We start from the raw sequence: 14,777 nt of genomic DNA, 5'->3' as shown, positions 1-14,777 counted from the left end.
TGATGCCGGCACCCAAGCGATGCTGCGCATAAAAGACGTTTGTGGTGCTGGTTGGCCCGTTGTTTGTGTTTTTTCCACGTGCTGCTATGCTGCGCGCAGCTGATACGGGGGCCACGGTTTACTGGGCGAATAAAAATGCTACGGGAAAAACATCCAAAGATGAGTGGCCAAAATGGAACGATGGTTCCCATCGGCATGGAAGGATCGGCGTCCAGAAACCCAGCGCTCCGGCTCGGCTGGGCAGCACACGGGCGATCGTTACCACAATCGCAGTGCTTAACTTCAGCATAAGGAATGATTGCCGTCGAATGACGGGGCCCGACAACGACGACTAGGACGACTAAGGCGACCACGACATGGCAGAGAGATGAGGCCGAAAGATTAGACCTTCAGCTGAATTGAATTAGAAGATTCGGAAATTAATTGCTAATGGATTTCCGATTGTGCGCTTCGGAGAATCCGTCGGTGCGGCCAGTTGTCAAAGGAGCAAAGCGATGGACTCACCGGTCGGAGAAAAGTTTCGTTTTCGGCATCGGGTAGTTCGGATCCGGTCCGGCCCGGGAGGCTTAAGGTGCGCTGCTAACTTCTCGGGGCTGTGTGTTAAGGCGCTTGCACGAGATTGTGTCACTTCACCAACGTCCATAAGCAAACATCCGCTAATTATGTTCCCAAACTCCCACGAATATTAACCAACATGAATGCCTTACTGATGGACAAAGTTTGTCAGAAAGACTGAACTTACATTATCTATTAGCTGTTTGGCAACAAGTTGTTGTTAGATCGTGATTTATCAATGTTTTAACAACTCATTCAGTGCAGGTATTTCGGAGAAGGGAGACAATTCCTGTACGGTTATTTTCAGCATTCAAAAAGTGCCATTATGCATTTACATTGTACAATTTATTTAAATAACTGATTTTATTTGGAAATATAAAATTGACCAATTTTCTTATGTATTTGTAAACACCAGATATTTTTTGTCCCGACATCAAATTCGATGTCAATCTGACTCGAACATCTTGAAGCTCCAAACTACTATAGAAATAGTTGTTTTGGAATAAATCAACGACACGCTGTATTGTAAAAAAGTATTTTACTGCTAAACCACAGTTCATTGAACCGTGTCATAGCTGACAGCCAGTAGCTTAGTCGGTTCCTAGCGTTCTTAGTTAAGCTCTACTAACACACCACACTTTTGTTAACCTTAAGCTTCACATAAAATGTTAAATTTGACACGCTTCGTCGCTTCCCCTAAGCAGTGGCATTTTTTTTCTCCGTTAAATTCCTTTCACCAAAGGTCACCTCAGGAATCGGAACGCGTCTGCTCACACGGCTGCCTGGCCTGGCCGCCCTGGAAATGCTAGGAAATTTCAGACGACATTCTTGGAGCAGAAGAAAACTCCCATCGCGCGCTTCGGCGATGGTGGAGCCACACCAACATGGACGACAAAGTGTAAACATATTTGCGTTCCAAAAAGAGAGGCCATAAAACCAAAAACTAACGGATGGCAAAAGCTAATTTCGCCGCACACGAATAACCGTGGCGTGGTGAGAGCAGCACTGTCATTACCCGTGCCAAAGAGCCGTGCCTCGGGGAGCGGGCAACTCCAATCCCGGTGGGCCAGCAATCCCTGGGCCCACTGGTAGGCCACAGGATACCGAAATGATCTTTTTCCGCCAGCACCACCACCGTAGCAGCATCGTCGACCTGTCGGTGCCGCCGCCACCGAAAAAGAGCCCTAAGTGCGTCTATGTGTTTCTCGCCGAGGCGCCGAAGAAAAGGATATTTTCGTGTTAACATGATGTTACAGCAAATAATGTATATGTTGCTGTTGGTGGGGCCGGCTCGAAAAGTGCTCCGATAGTACCCGGCCCAGAAGTGACTCGGGAAGCGCTCTAGACTCCCGGCGCTCTAATGGGGCTGTTTTGTGACGATTCAAACCCACCGGAACCATGTCCCGGATGTGGTCGACGTGACTTCGCATGGCTAGTGGTGGTACCGTGGAGAACGGAGACCGGTCCACGTTCAGCCACCGGGGCCCCGCGACGGCTCTGATGGAATGGACGGTTGCGCTGCTCCAGCTGGCAACAAACTGTTGCCAACAACGTAGCGATATGCTTAATTATTCCTGCCGGACCTCGGGATGATCCTTGAATCCCCACTGTCCGTTCTCGACGGACGAACCGTTGTTTTGAGGCATCTGGAGATTATTTCATTTTCCAAATATTCCGACGCATTGCTAATGGAACAATGTGTCATGATGCTTCAGAACAAGTTTCAATCCATTGCCAACGGGCAAAAGTATGCAAATGTGAATTAATGGTTTGCAAGCCATAGTTTCATTTTAACGATGTTTGGTCATCTAAATCGCTGCAGTTGAAACATAATGTTGGCACAGGTTACAGAAATTAGCACATTCAAACGAGGTTTTAAAATTGTAAACATTAAAGAACTGAACAACATTTCATTAATCATCACAAAACGCCTGAAGTTAGGCAATCCGGCTAGCTACTTTGAAGCGACAACTCGTTATTTTAATGAAATAAAAACCCAAACATAAATCAAAAGCGCGGAACACAATTAATGAAACAAAGTTATAAAACACATCAAAAGGATTAAAATTAAGACTCTGTCGGGGTTTTTTAGTATATCCGGGAAGATTTTTATATAGATTAAACGCGCCGTTTTTAGTTGCCTGCGTACGGCTTAAAACCAATTACAGAATCGATAGTTCGCCACTATCTACTCGGTGCGGTCTCCGTTCGTTTGTCCTTGTCGAACATGCACCACAATTATGCTTACAGTGCATCATAAATCTTGGCACAGCCGAGAACTCCCCGCTCGGGTTGCATAGTGGCGTAACAAATCGCGCATTAGTAGCAATTAATCGAACGGCCGCCGGGTTTTAGGGCAAACAATCGAACCCCAAACGGCTGCAGCTGATCGCCACGGGTCACCAGGCACCAGGTTTATCGAAATTTGCGTTCCGGCGATGAATTTAATTATTCATCATTTTTATTGCACTTCGAAAAGTACATTAAAAAGCGGACCCGGCCGGTTCGGTTTCCCGGTTGCCGATCGCATCGTTGGAAGGATCCTCCGAAGGACGACGCGAGTGGGTGAGCATGTTCCCGTGGCCATGGACTTGAAAGTGCCGTGGGCGAACAACAAAACTACGCCGGTGCGGTGGGGTCGGGAACATTTTTCCCACCCAGCTCACCTGCCACGACGGTGTCCGTTTGAGGACTTCGAGGGCTTGTTTTTGTAGCCGGTTCCCCCGGCAAGGCGGGAAACTTTATGAAAGGGAATTTATACAAGGATTTCTTTTACGCAATCTGGTTCAGGTTCGCCGTTAGCTACTTTCAAGCTACTCGTGGGGCTCCAAACCCGAGAACTAGGACGAAGACACTAACCGCAAACATTCTCCACTCACCCGCCGACTCGATTCACCCGGCCACCCAGTGGGCTGGACGCGGAAAGGCAGGCCGGAAGTTGGCTGTCCTTTTTAGCTTGCAGTGCTTTTATGAGGACTTATCTCACCGACAGGCTCCCGTAAGAATTCACCTTCACCGGAGCACGGTTTTGGAAACTTTTACCTTCCCTGCTTCCGGTTCGGGGAAAGCCAAGCCTTGGGGATGGGCGCCGAAGAATTTAGAGTGGGCAGGGAAAAAAAAGTTTAATTGAAGATAAAGTAACTTCCAGCGCGGGCGGGCGCTCCGCTGCCGGTCTCACTTCCGCTCGTTGATCTAAGTGAACCTGCTGAATACATTAATTCATTACGAAGTTTCAGCCGGAGGATTTAGCGTAAATAGGATCGCAAGTCCACCACGACGACGACGACGAAGACACGCTTCGAGCGCCAAAAACATGGAACTCGTTTCTTGCCAACCTAATGGTGTTTTGAGATTTCACGGCGGGCTCTTAGCCTACAGTCGGTACATCGGTCGTTAGCAGCCACCAGAAACTATATATGAATGTTGTGTGCGCTCTCGCAATAAACCCACTCCGGTATCCGGTTGCGTACTCTGGTTAACACATTGCGCACCGGGCAGCTGCTCCAGCGACGCGTTTATCAGATGAAACTAGAAACAAATTATTCGACGTCACGTTAAGCCTCGGTAAGCACCCGGAAAGGACGTGACGTTCTGGATTCGGAGAAAGACACCATTTCCTTCTAAGACGTCATGACGGATCATGCCTTAAAATCAGCATGCCGACTGTAATACCAAAAATTAGTTGGAGTTAAACAATGAATGTCGTAATCATCTGACAAAAGCGAGGCCCCATTAGCCACTCAACCAGGCGAGTGGCCCCTCCCTTAGCTTGGCCCAAATTGGCCTATCAAATTTCCCGGAGTGTCTTATAGTTTTCTTGGAAATAAATTCAATCATAATACTGCCAACCATTTAGCGTAACTACCCGGTTCGCTGATGCCGGGCTGCAACCGGAACCGAGTCGAGTCAGCCACCCCGAGGGTCGGATTTTACGGTGCGGTCGAGGTGATGAAATCGGATTAAAATCTCCAGACTCGTCAACCGTCCGAAAGCTGCTTCTTGCGACGTTCGCCGTAGCCAAAAAGCGGAGCATAAACGACACCCGGGGACCATAATGTTGGGTTTCCGTTTCTTCTTCGACAGAACTGCACCCGGGGCCAGGATAGCCAACGCTCTGGCAGCAGCAGCAGCAGCTGGACGGACTTGACTCGCAGCCACCCAAATGCTATCCTGCTGTTTGTGTCCTGTCAGCTTGAGATAAAAGAGATGAATAGCATCTCGGTTTGTCGGTTTTCGGTGCCAGTGCCGGTGCCGGGGCGAGCCTTCTGCGCGCCGACGAATGCATTCTTCGTCCGGCAAACGGACTGCGAAGTTGTTTTCTCAACCCGTTGGGGCTTTGAATACCACGGAAAACCCCTTTCGGGCAGCGTGGGGCAAAAAAGGGAGAACACTCCAGAAAATCACGATCTGCTGAACAGCTGCTATCCATTTCGGGGCCGGCGTTCGCCCAAAGCGGTTTCCACATCGATTGTCGGATTTTCGGTTCGCTTCAAAAAGCGCTTCCCAGGACCCCCGGGTGCAGCAAATGTCGCCCGGGGTATTGTCCCAGCAGCGGTCCCAGCGGCGGCAGCGTTCGGGTTCGGCTTTGCATAAGATATGAAAATCAGGCAACGATCAGCGAAAAGATACGGCTAACAGAGGGCAACAACAAACACCGGGGGCGAAGAATTAAACTACGCCATTGCGCTTGATTGAAATGGCGCGTGGCAGAGGGGCATTTGGAGATTTATGGTCCAGTTCAGCTGTTTCGGAGTTCCCCGGATACTAGTTTATGGATCTGTTGCAAAATGATGTAACGAATGCGAGACTTGCTTTTGCTTGTACTTTTGATAAACTCCGATTAGGGGGCTAGATTTCAAGGGAGTTCAAATGAATGCCACAAACAGCCATAGTCAAGGCGTTTAAAATATTTTTACGATTTGGTTTTGGGTGTACTCAATTTACTGTAAATTCATTAGCTTAAATTCCTGATTAGAACACTGTTCAAATCATCAAGGCGAAAGCGAATTCCTGAGAAAATTCGAAATCGAAAGCAAAAACATCATCACAATACGCAATTGAAACAGAAGATTGAAACTCTACAACGTGAACTCGGCCGGCCTCAAATCCCTGGCCCTACGGAGACGAACGACACAATGCACTCCTTGCTCGCTGTCAAAGATGAAAGATTGTCAGTGAAGATGTTGACAACCAGAGCCCTGTCACCCACCGGCCTTCCCCAGAAACCCAGCACGGCGTAGGCACCGCCCGACGGTCGAAGGAGAAGTGAAAATTAAATTTTCGCTTCGCAGGATTCTTTTCCCCCGGACAAAGGGTCGTCGTCAACGACGTCCGCCCGACGACTTATCCCGCCGGCATCTGCTCGTCGATAAAACACGGCAGATTGCTTGCCGGCCAGACCTTCGATCAGCCTTTCAAAGGATTATGAAAAATTAAATCTTCCCCAACCGGGAGGACCCGGGCCCGAGATGGTGCTTCGTCCTGAAGGAACAGCGATAGGCTTCGTGTTTTGCTCGCACGGCTCGTTAGCACGGCTCCGAGGACGTGCAGTGACTGCCTCATGAGGAACGCCTCGAAGGAACGACTCTCGGGGGTTGATCGAGAGCACCCGAAAGGTGATAATGGGAAAATCGGTCAGCCTTTTCCAGGGCCGGTCGGGGGTTTCTTTGAAGAACCGCTTTTGGGTGCTTTAAAATGAGGTTGATAGTGGCACGACAATGGGTCGAAAGCTGATGCTGATAACCCTACGAAAAGGGGTTCGGGAAACTATTATTGCTCTTCGCTGGGAGGGGGGCCTCGTAGAACGTAGGGTTTTTCCGGATAAACATTCAAGGATTAACCCCTCATTAGGCGGACGGGATTAGGTCATGTTCTTCGGCGAGGCGCGATGAATCCTAAAATAAATTTTAAAGACGATGCATCAATGATGTTTACACAGAAGCGGTCAACGATAAAAAGAAGTGTAATTAGTTTCGCTATCGGATCGGGTCGTGTCGGAACGATAGTGAAACTAGGAACAATGGATTTTAGTTTTTGATGGGAACCGAAACACGTTTTCGTTCGGGAACCGAAACACCGTAACAACAACACTGTAATGCGATAAGCATATAATAGCTTTGAAGCGATTAGTTAACAACGTTCACGACTCTGAGACGATTTTTTTCTCCTTGCTCAAGCAGGTAGTACCTGGTATAGGATAGCAAAAATAGTCCATGTGCGAAACAGAACAATTGTAGCACAATTTTCCTTCCATACATGGCTAAAGATGATAAAAAAGAAATTAATTGAAAGATCATTTTCTAATACTTTTCATTGTAACGCAGTAACACTCACTGAAGTTCTTTATTCTCCTCAAATGAACAGACTGTGAGACTATATTTAATTGGGAGTTTTATGGTACAGTAGAGTAAATTGGTTGGCATCACAACTTGCTAATTTTTATCAAACTTTTGCTCGGATAATTCTTGAATGTTAGAATCGAAAGAGTCCTTAGTATATAACAGGCGTTTTTCTGCCCAATGATCAACCTTCTCTAATAACTTCTTTAGTACACTCATTTTCATTGAATACATCATATTTTATAGACCCGTTGGTTGACAATAGTAACATATTTTCTACCCAACAACACAAATTCTGCATTCTGTGCCGTGAGTGAGTTAATTAGAACGTGTATTGCTCAAGCTCAGGCAATTAGCTCGTTTTAACATACCAATAGTAAAGTATGACCTTCGTTCAACACGTTGTCAACACAAATTTGCATCATTCACAAGAATACTTCGTAGAACCATTAAACAAAACGGAGCGAGACACAACATTACGACCACGGGATGTCGCTGGTCCCTATTCAGACGACACCAACGAAAGGCGGGCAACCCAACAAGGGCACGCCGAGGATTTGTTTTGCTTTCGTGACGATCATAAATCGTTCATCGTTCCGTTCCCGAGAACCCCGGAGAACCCTGCAGCGGCCCCAGTGCCATTTTCCAGTGGTTTGTTTTTCTAATTTATGTTTCGATTAATTTAGCAACGTCTATTCGCCTAATGCAGGGTTTCCAGTTTCCGTCGGCACTCAATAACGACTCCGTTTTTTTTCTCCATTTTCTCTGTCTCACACTCGTTCGTGTTTCTCGTTCTCTCAACTTTCGCAGAGTTTCTCCACGGGACGATAAAGCACATCGACATGTCACGCACCTTCATCCACAACGTGGACGACGAAACGTTCCAGGGGCTGCGGCTCGAGTCGCTGAAGCTGGTGGACAACAAAATACAGGATATTTCCGAAAAGAGCTTCAAGTAAGTAAACAGAACCCCCCGGAGGGCCGTCACTGCACGGGGAACACGCTTCGTGGAACTTGGCGTCGTGCAGTGAACAGAAAAATGATTTTCCACGAACGCCGGGCGTAAAGCTCAGCAAACACGACGGCGGTCGGGTACTTCCGTTTCCGCTTCCGTTCCGTTCTCGAAACGGCACACGAGCGAGCGGCTCAAGGAGCCGCACGGCAAATGGAGCCTAAAGAAAAAGGCGGCCCTCTGGCGGCCAAACACAAAGAGAGCAGTAAAACTTTGGCTGACCATTCGTCATCGCTCATCGTCGGGTGATAATTGAAAGCAAAAGTGCGACAACTTCCAAACGGTTTTGCCAGTTTTTCCGCAGTGCTGCTCTTGCCCTTCAGCGCCGTTATGCGCAATCCTGCCTGCGGTCCCTTCCAGGCTACCAATCCACGGGTCGTGGTGCCCCCGTTTTCTGCGGCAGCAGTTCCTTTCGGTGGGCCCCTCGCTGGTCAGTAGAGGGGCGAGTGTGGGAAAATTAGAAAGAAGCACATAACTGCCCTCCAAACGTCAGGGTCGGTTTGATTGATGATGGTGCCCGCGACCCCGCCAAAAGGTGTGCGCTGCCCGCGGCGGTGAGTGTGTGTTGGGGGAGCTTGCGCCATCCTGACCTGCGCATAGTGGGACTTCCACGCAGAGAAATCGGACAAAAATGGTTTGATGTATTTTCCGTCAGCTTTTAATTTACTGCTGTCGGGATAATGACTCAACACTGACTAATCTAAGATTCAGAGAAACTGCCACAAGTTAAGTAAATATAAAACGCTTAAGTAAAACGCTCTCTATGATTGTAAAAACGCTGTCATGAGTTCATTGCTGTTAGTTTATTCATGCTAAAACTATATTTTTTTAATGTGTGATATATTTTTAAAGATTTTGGCTAGAACGTTACAGCACTTGCTGAATGTCTCAACTGCGCCAAAACATCTACTAAAATTAATATGATTCAAAGAAGATTAACAATTGCTGACGAGCATGACATTAGTAAATGATTATAGCGTTATTTCTAAGACGATAAGACATCTTATAAAATCTTAAAATAATGAGAATGATCGATGGCGTGATACTTTATAAACATTTGAAAGATTGTTAGAGTCAATTATTATGCGTTATATTAATTTCTTTAAGAAGCGTCGATGTTGATGCTTGTAAAATACAATATGTATGATGTAACAATTATTAAAAAAAAATTTTGCCTGCCCATGTTTAGGCGTTTTCTAACGAAGCCTATTAATATTGCTGTTGGCGATAGGATAAAAGCAAAATTGTCTATGCCAAGAGCGTACTACTCTGCCAAATAGTTTTTCTACTAGAAAATCTCTCAAATCCTTATGTTTAGTTTAAATAGACTTCAATGGATGGAAATTTATATTTTCTAGATATGTATACCCGCAATTTTCAAAGAACCGCAATTTGGAGAGAACAATTTTTTTTAAATACTGGCCACACTTTTAGTCCACTGTGCACACAGGGAATCTTGTTTTTACCTTAGCTCCTAGTGCTGGCCGCACCGATGACGATGAGAACGACGATTATGAGGCATGCCAGCGAGCCACCAGGTAATGGTCTCTCGCCCGCATCACTTGCATAACGCGCATTCAACGAAAAAAAACAAACCAAACGTCGAGACTTTTCGGAGTGGAAATGGTGGTCCAGTATTTTCTCTTTTTTTTGGGTGAAATGAAGTTCAAAAGAACACAGAGAAAACACACACAGCGAGTGAGCGTTGAGGGGAGAGCAAAAAGTGTAATGCAAAAATGAATGACCGAGTGTAACTGGTGCCGAGAGTGCCGCCGACAACCGCAATCCCCACACACTCACGCGCGGGAAACGGAAAATTTCAATCGTTGGTTTATAATGATTTACCACTCCCCGGGAGCACCGGCGACGAAGGAACCGGAAGGAAAACCTTCGCTTCGAGCCATGCGGCGGGGTGGATGGCGAAAAACTCAAGGCGACGCAAGGAAGCAATCAGCCATGGCACGGAAGGACTCACCGGGCGGGCCGGCTTGCGTTTGCCAGGGAGAAGGTCGCGTTGACGGTTGATGATGAGTTATGAATAGGATGTAAAATTTAAATTAAGCGTCGGCGGACGGGCGTTTGTCACGTGGCGATTTCTTTTTTCACGAACACGAACGATGAAACGACGAAATGCCGCTTTATTTGCTGCGAGATGATTTATAATGCACGCGTCTTGGCGCCGGCAGAGGGTCTTCAATTAGTGGTGTTATAAATGGAGGGCAAAGTAATCATGACACATGGCCCGGCCCAATTGATACGAATTTGGTGGCGCAAGAGGAGCATATTTCTTCCATAACAAATTAAATTATTATTTCGGGAGTACCAGCGAGGGGCGCAACAAATGGGACTGGGGATTTGTATTAACTTAGCGCCAGCGATCGACAAATGCGGGGAGCGAAGGCGACATTCTATCAGTATCCAAACAAAGAGGTACACTCGGGGGCAAATGTCCTTTATTTTAGAGAGTAGATCATACGGGATTCAGTTTACGATCCGCTTTGAATTGTTCGCCACATTTTGCGTCTTCCTAATCCCGTAACTGTTTTGCATTAAAAACGCATCATCGCTCGTTTGAAGGCAGCAGCTAAAAAGTCTGAAAGCATACACGAATACCGGCATCATAATTGCCTCCCTCTAAACTATGGAACACGGAGCAGATCTTTGCAAATCTCCGCTGCTATTGTCACTGTCACCGGGTGGCGGTGGCGACGGTGCTCCTCAGCAAACGGTTGACCTTTCTCCCTAGTAGCGCCTGGTGCAACGCCACGTAGAGCTGCCATCCCGTGCTTTGACACGATTTATTTGCTCTTGCATACTTTAATCGGCTTTTGTTCGGCGACGTTTGGCGCACGTTTTGTACCACCCCCGCACGCGGGGCATGATGCGGAAGGAGGATGAGGTGGGGCATAAAAATATGTTGCAAGTGTCGAAGTGTTCCATTGTGCGTTCCGGTCTTGAAAGTGCGCTCGGATAGCGTCAGCCGCGCAGCGTCTTTGGAGCACTGCCATGGCCTCAAGAAACTACATCTTATATTGCTCGTGTGTGGGTGTGTAGAATGTTTGCCGAGGAAAATTGGATTGAAGTTGTACGTATGCGCAACTGTTCATACAAAGAATGCCCCAGATAGTCAGCCTGATCTGTTGACACCGGCCCCAGGCCGAAGCCAGACGCCGGTGCTGGGAAACGTTCGCTTAAATCAGGGTCTCAAAGTGCACAGTGCAGAGAGTGCACATTCGTTATGCAGCCTTATGGGCTTCATATTTCATAAGCCAAATGGGTACAAGGGAAGATATCACCGTGCTTGATTCGAAAGAGCTTTGTAGGATTAAACCACGCTTCGTTCAATAGACTAGTGTTATGCTACACACAAGTCTCGAGAGCTGATATGATCGACAGTCCCTATCATCTTGGTAAGCATTAAGCATTAAGTTATATTGAAGGAAGATCGTTAGAAGCTGACGACGATTAACTTGAGCTATAATGACTCGGTAAGTCTGTCGAAGAGTCCATTCTAAGACGCTATCAATGAACAACCCAAAAGCTACCATTTGCAATGACTGTCTCTGCTAATTATCCTTACTTTCAACTAATTCAGCAATTTAAAACAAAACTTCCATACCTGATTCTGACTCCAATGCAAAATTTGTGTTTTTTTCAATGCATCCATTACAAGTTCATGAATACGAAATCTACCCACAGTTCGTATGATTCGCGAAATCTCCACTCTCACGTGTGAAGGGCACTTCTGTTCCTTTTTCGCCGAATTAGTTACGACGAGCTCATTGGAGCCACTTCACGTTATTATGTTTGACGCGCCAGTCACTAACTTTGTCAAGCTGTCACGGAAACGTACATGACTTGTACCGCTGCTAATGCACTCAATCCATTTGCGAGTGCGCGCTGCTCCACAATGCGGCCCTGGCAAGTTTGCAAATTCTTAATGCATTTTGTTGGCCGCAAGGATTCCATGCGCCAGCGTAAGTTGTGTACTGCGCCGCTTGAAACAACACTCTACCGCCCCAGTAACACTCCGTTCGAACGCCACACAGGCGTGTGCCAGCAGCACAAACACTTCCGGTCTCTCGGTGAACTACACATTGAACATCCGTTTCGGTGGCAACATTATTGCTACGCAGCATAACCGCACGCCACAGCTCGATGCGGTCGCGAAGGGCAGGCGAAGAACCGCCACCGCCAGGCCGTGGGGAGGGAAATCAAAGCAAATGCATCGTAAACTATAAATGAAGCGCGCATGCAGCGGGCAAAAATGTGTACCTGTGCGCCGAGTGCACCGTGGCGGATTGCGGAAATCCTGTTGCGGCAACGGTTCGCCCGGGAAGCCGGGATTCAACAGAATTGCACCGAACAATGTGATTGGTTGCACTCGGGTGCAGCACAAACTCGAAGCAACAAAAAAAAGCCCCCCACCAACAACATTCGCGCGACGCCCGGTCCGGGCACCATGGCGTACCGTAATCTGCTGCGGAAGTTACGAAAAACTGTTGGTTCCTTACCAAGAGCATTGGACGAAAAAAAAATGTGAATGGTGGCTTTCGAATTGCGCCCATTTTTAAATAGAATTCCGGTCCTAATAGGGATAAAATCTCTTTAAATTTCGCAAAAATATTTTGCATACATTCAGTAACATCGTTTAGCGTTACGTAGCAGCAAATCGATGGTACTAAAACATCCGCAGTAGCTTAAGAGTAATAGATTTTATTCATAGCTTTCATTACTAAATACTTGCCAATTGTTTGATTTCTAGGCAATAAAACTAAACATAATGACATAATCTTATTTGATGATGAATAGTTTGGATGTAATCTGCCCTTTCATTCGAGAGTTTACATTAATAAGAAAATGGTTCTAATTAGACACAACTGCTGCGGAACCGAATAAAGAGGAGTCAGCAAGAGCAGAGCATCTAATAATATTTTTCAATACAAAACTTATCCTTTTTACATATGGAAGTGAAGCATCCACGAGAGCTGCTCAAAAAGCCTAGTGACATGCGAATTTCTTTTGGTTATGGGTTTTCTATTTGCTTGTGTCGTCGTCGTTGTGTCCTCATGTTGACAATCATGTTTTTCACGTATACCTGTAAATTGTGCCATTTTAAACCCTTAGTTGAATATTAAAAAACTTATTTTGTGACGCATGTCTTGTCTTGTTTTTGATTATTGCCTTTTTTAAGTTCTTTGAGAATTGGGAAAGAAACATTGACACAAGTAAAATATTATATTGAATTTGTCAAAATAGATATTCAAAAAACATGAAAGTGTCGTTCAAATCAGCGTAATGTACGCATTCAATATTACAAAAAGAAAAAAACTATTAAAAAAATCAAAATATATACACTCTTTAACATTACGAATGACAAGAAAACAAAAAATGCCATTGCTAATAATCTTAAATAATCACAAACATTAAATGGTCATTTTAAGCGGTGATAGTTATGTTTAAAACAATTTCTCTATATAAGGCAACTTGTTTTGTTTCGGTGGAATTAAACTTGATGTGACTGAGAGACTGACTGACGTGACTGACTTGACCGAGACTTGAGAGATAAGACAGGAGGAGACTTAAGAGACAGCTACTGTTGTTTTACTGCTTCTTTTTAATACTTGGTTTGTATTTTTGGTCTCTTACGCAAAGCTTTTCAAAAGAATCCCAATTTTAAGCCTTGAAATTCAAGTATTTTGATGACGGGAGTGCACTTAAACCACGCCATCGTCTCCGGCAGAGTGCTTCATTCGCGTAAAAGCACTATTTTCCCTGGGAAGCCGAAATGCAATCGTTGCTGCAGAGTACATGAACTGTAACAACCAGTGCAAGACGGGCACGCTCGGTGCCATTCGTTATCGGTCGAGATCCTTCCCGGATCTGCGCGCCAAAAGACACCGAAAAAAAAGGTTTTCATTGTCATTTCGCTGCTGGTTTGGGGTGGCCTCTTGTCGAACGGATCGTTGTGCCGAGTGATCACAACATGTAAAGGCCACCGACGGCCACCCTTACTAAACAACGCCACCAACGCTCGCCCGACCCTCGGCAGTAGTTCAGGAGGTCCTCAAGGGCCAACCGAGGCCTGCCGGTAGTGCAAGTGTAGCAAAGCGTCGAATAAATCTTATCTCTGCGAGGCAATCGAACTTTCTTTTCAATTGTAAAGCAATAAAGATGTACAATCTCTGATTTCTCGGGCGCACCCACTTCGGGAGCTCGAGACTGGAGGTCGCAGGCCACACATACACAGACAGGACGAACGGGAGCGTTGGGGCAGGCCCGGGAATGATGAACTTTTCCCTGTGTACGCCACGTGGGTCGTTCGCATTTCCCGGCGCCCGGCGATAAAGTTGCGGAATTGAAAAAATAGAAATAAAATGAAAAATCCTTGCAACCGAAAAACGCCAGCCTCCCACCGGGGGGGAATGCATTTTCCTGCCCGCCCTCCCGTCCCGGGGCTGGGCTTTTCTTTCACTGCAGCCATCCTCCCGTCCCATTTTCTGGGTCAGCTCGGGCCAGAGTCTGACGCAGTTAGCGTCACTCGAGTGAATCGAAACGAAATTGTAGTTGAACATTCATGGGAATGGGAGCAAAACCGGAAGCAATGCGGCAAATGCAGGCAAGGCCCAAGCCGGGGCCGCGTCGAGGAAAGTCGTCGAGAATCCCAAACCAAAAAAAAAAAACGGGGAAAATGTGACCCCGAACAACCCCAAAACGGGGCGGAGGCCATCTCCCGGAATGCCGGAGCCCAAAAAATGGCAACGATGCTGCGATGCCGGGCCAGAACATGGGAATGGGATAACATCTCCGGAGTGCCTTTTGTTTCCGACGCTCTCGTTGAGAGTGGCCAGCACACCACACCCTCACACGTA

General features: G+C 46.6%; 1 protein-coding gene across 1 annotated transcript in view; it reads left to right on the top strand.

Moving 5' to 3' along the window:
* LOC131209368 (chaoptin) overlaps positions 1 to 14,777 on the top strand; it is a 50,041-nt gene that overhangs the window by 21,933 nt on the left and 13,331 nt on the right. Inside the window, exon 2 of the mRNA XM_058202422.1 lies at positions 7,704 to 7,848. Within this exon, the coding sequence (XP_058058405.1) occupies positions 7,704 to 7,848 (145 nt within the window). The remainder of the gene's footprint in view (positions 1 to 7,703; positions 7,849 to 14,777) is intronic.

The sequence above is a fragment of the Anopheles bellator genome, chromosome 2 (assembly GCF_943735745.2).
Source record: "Anopheles bellator chromosome 2, idAnoBellAS_SP24_06.2, whole genome shotgun sequence".
Lineage (NCBI taxonomy): Eukaryota > Metazoa > Arthropoda > Insecta > Diptera > Culicidae > Anopheles > Anopheles bellator.
The sequence above is the reverse complement of the archived record's forward strand: the minus strand, read 5'-3'. Positions and strand labels throughout refer to the sequence as shown.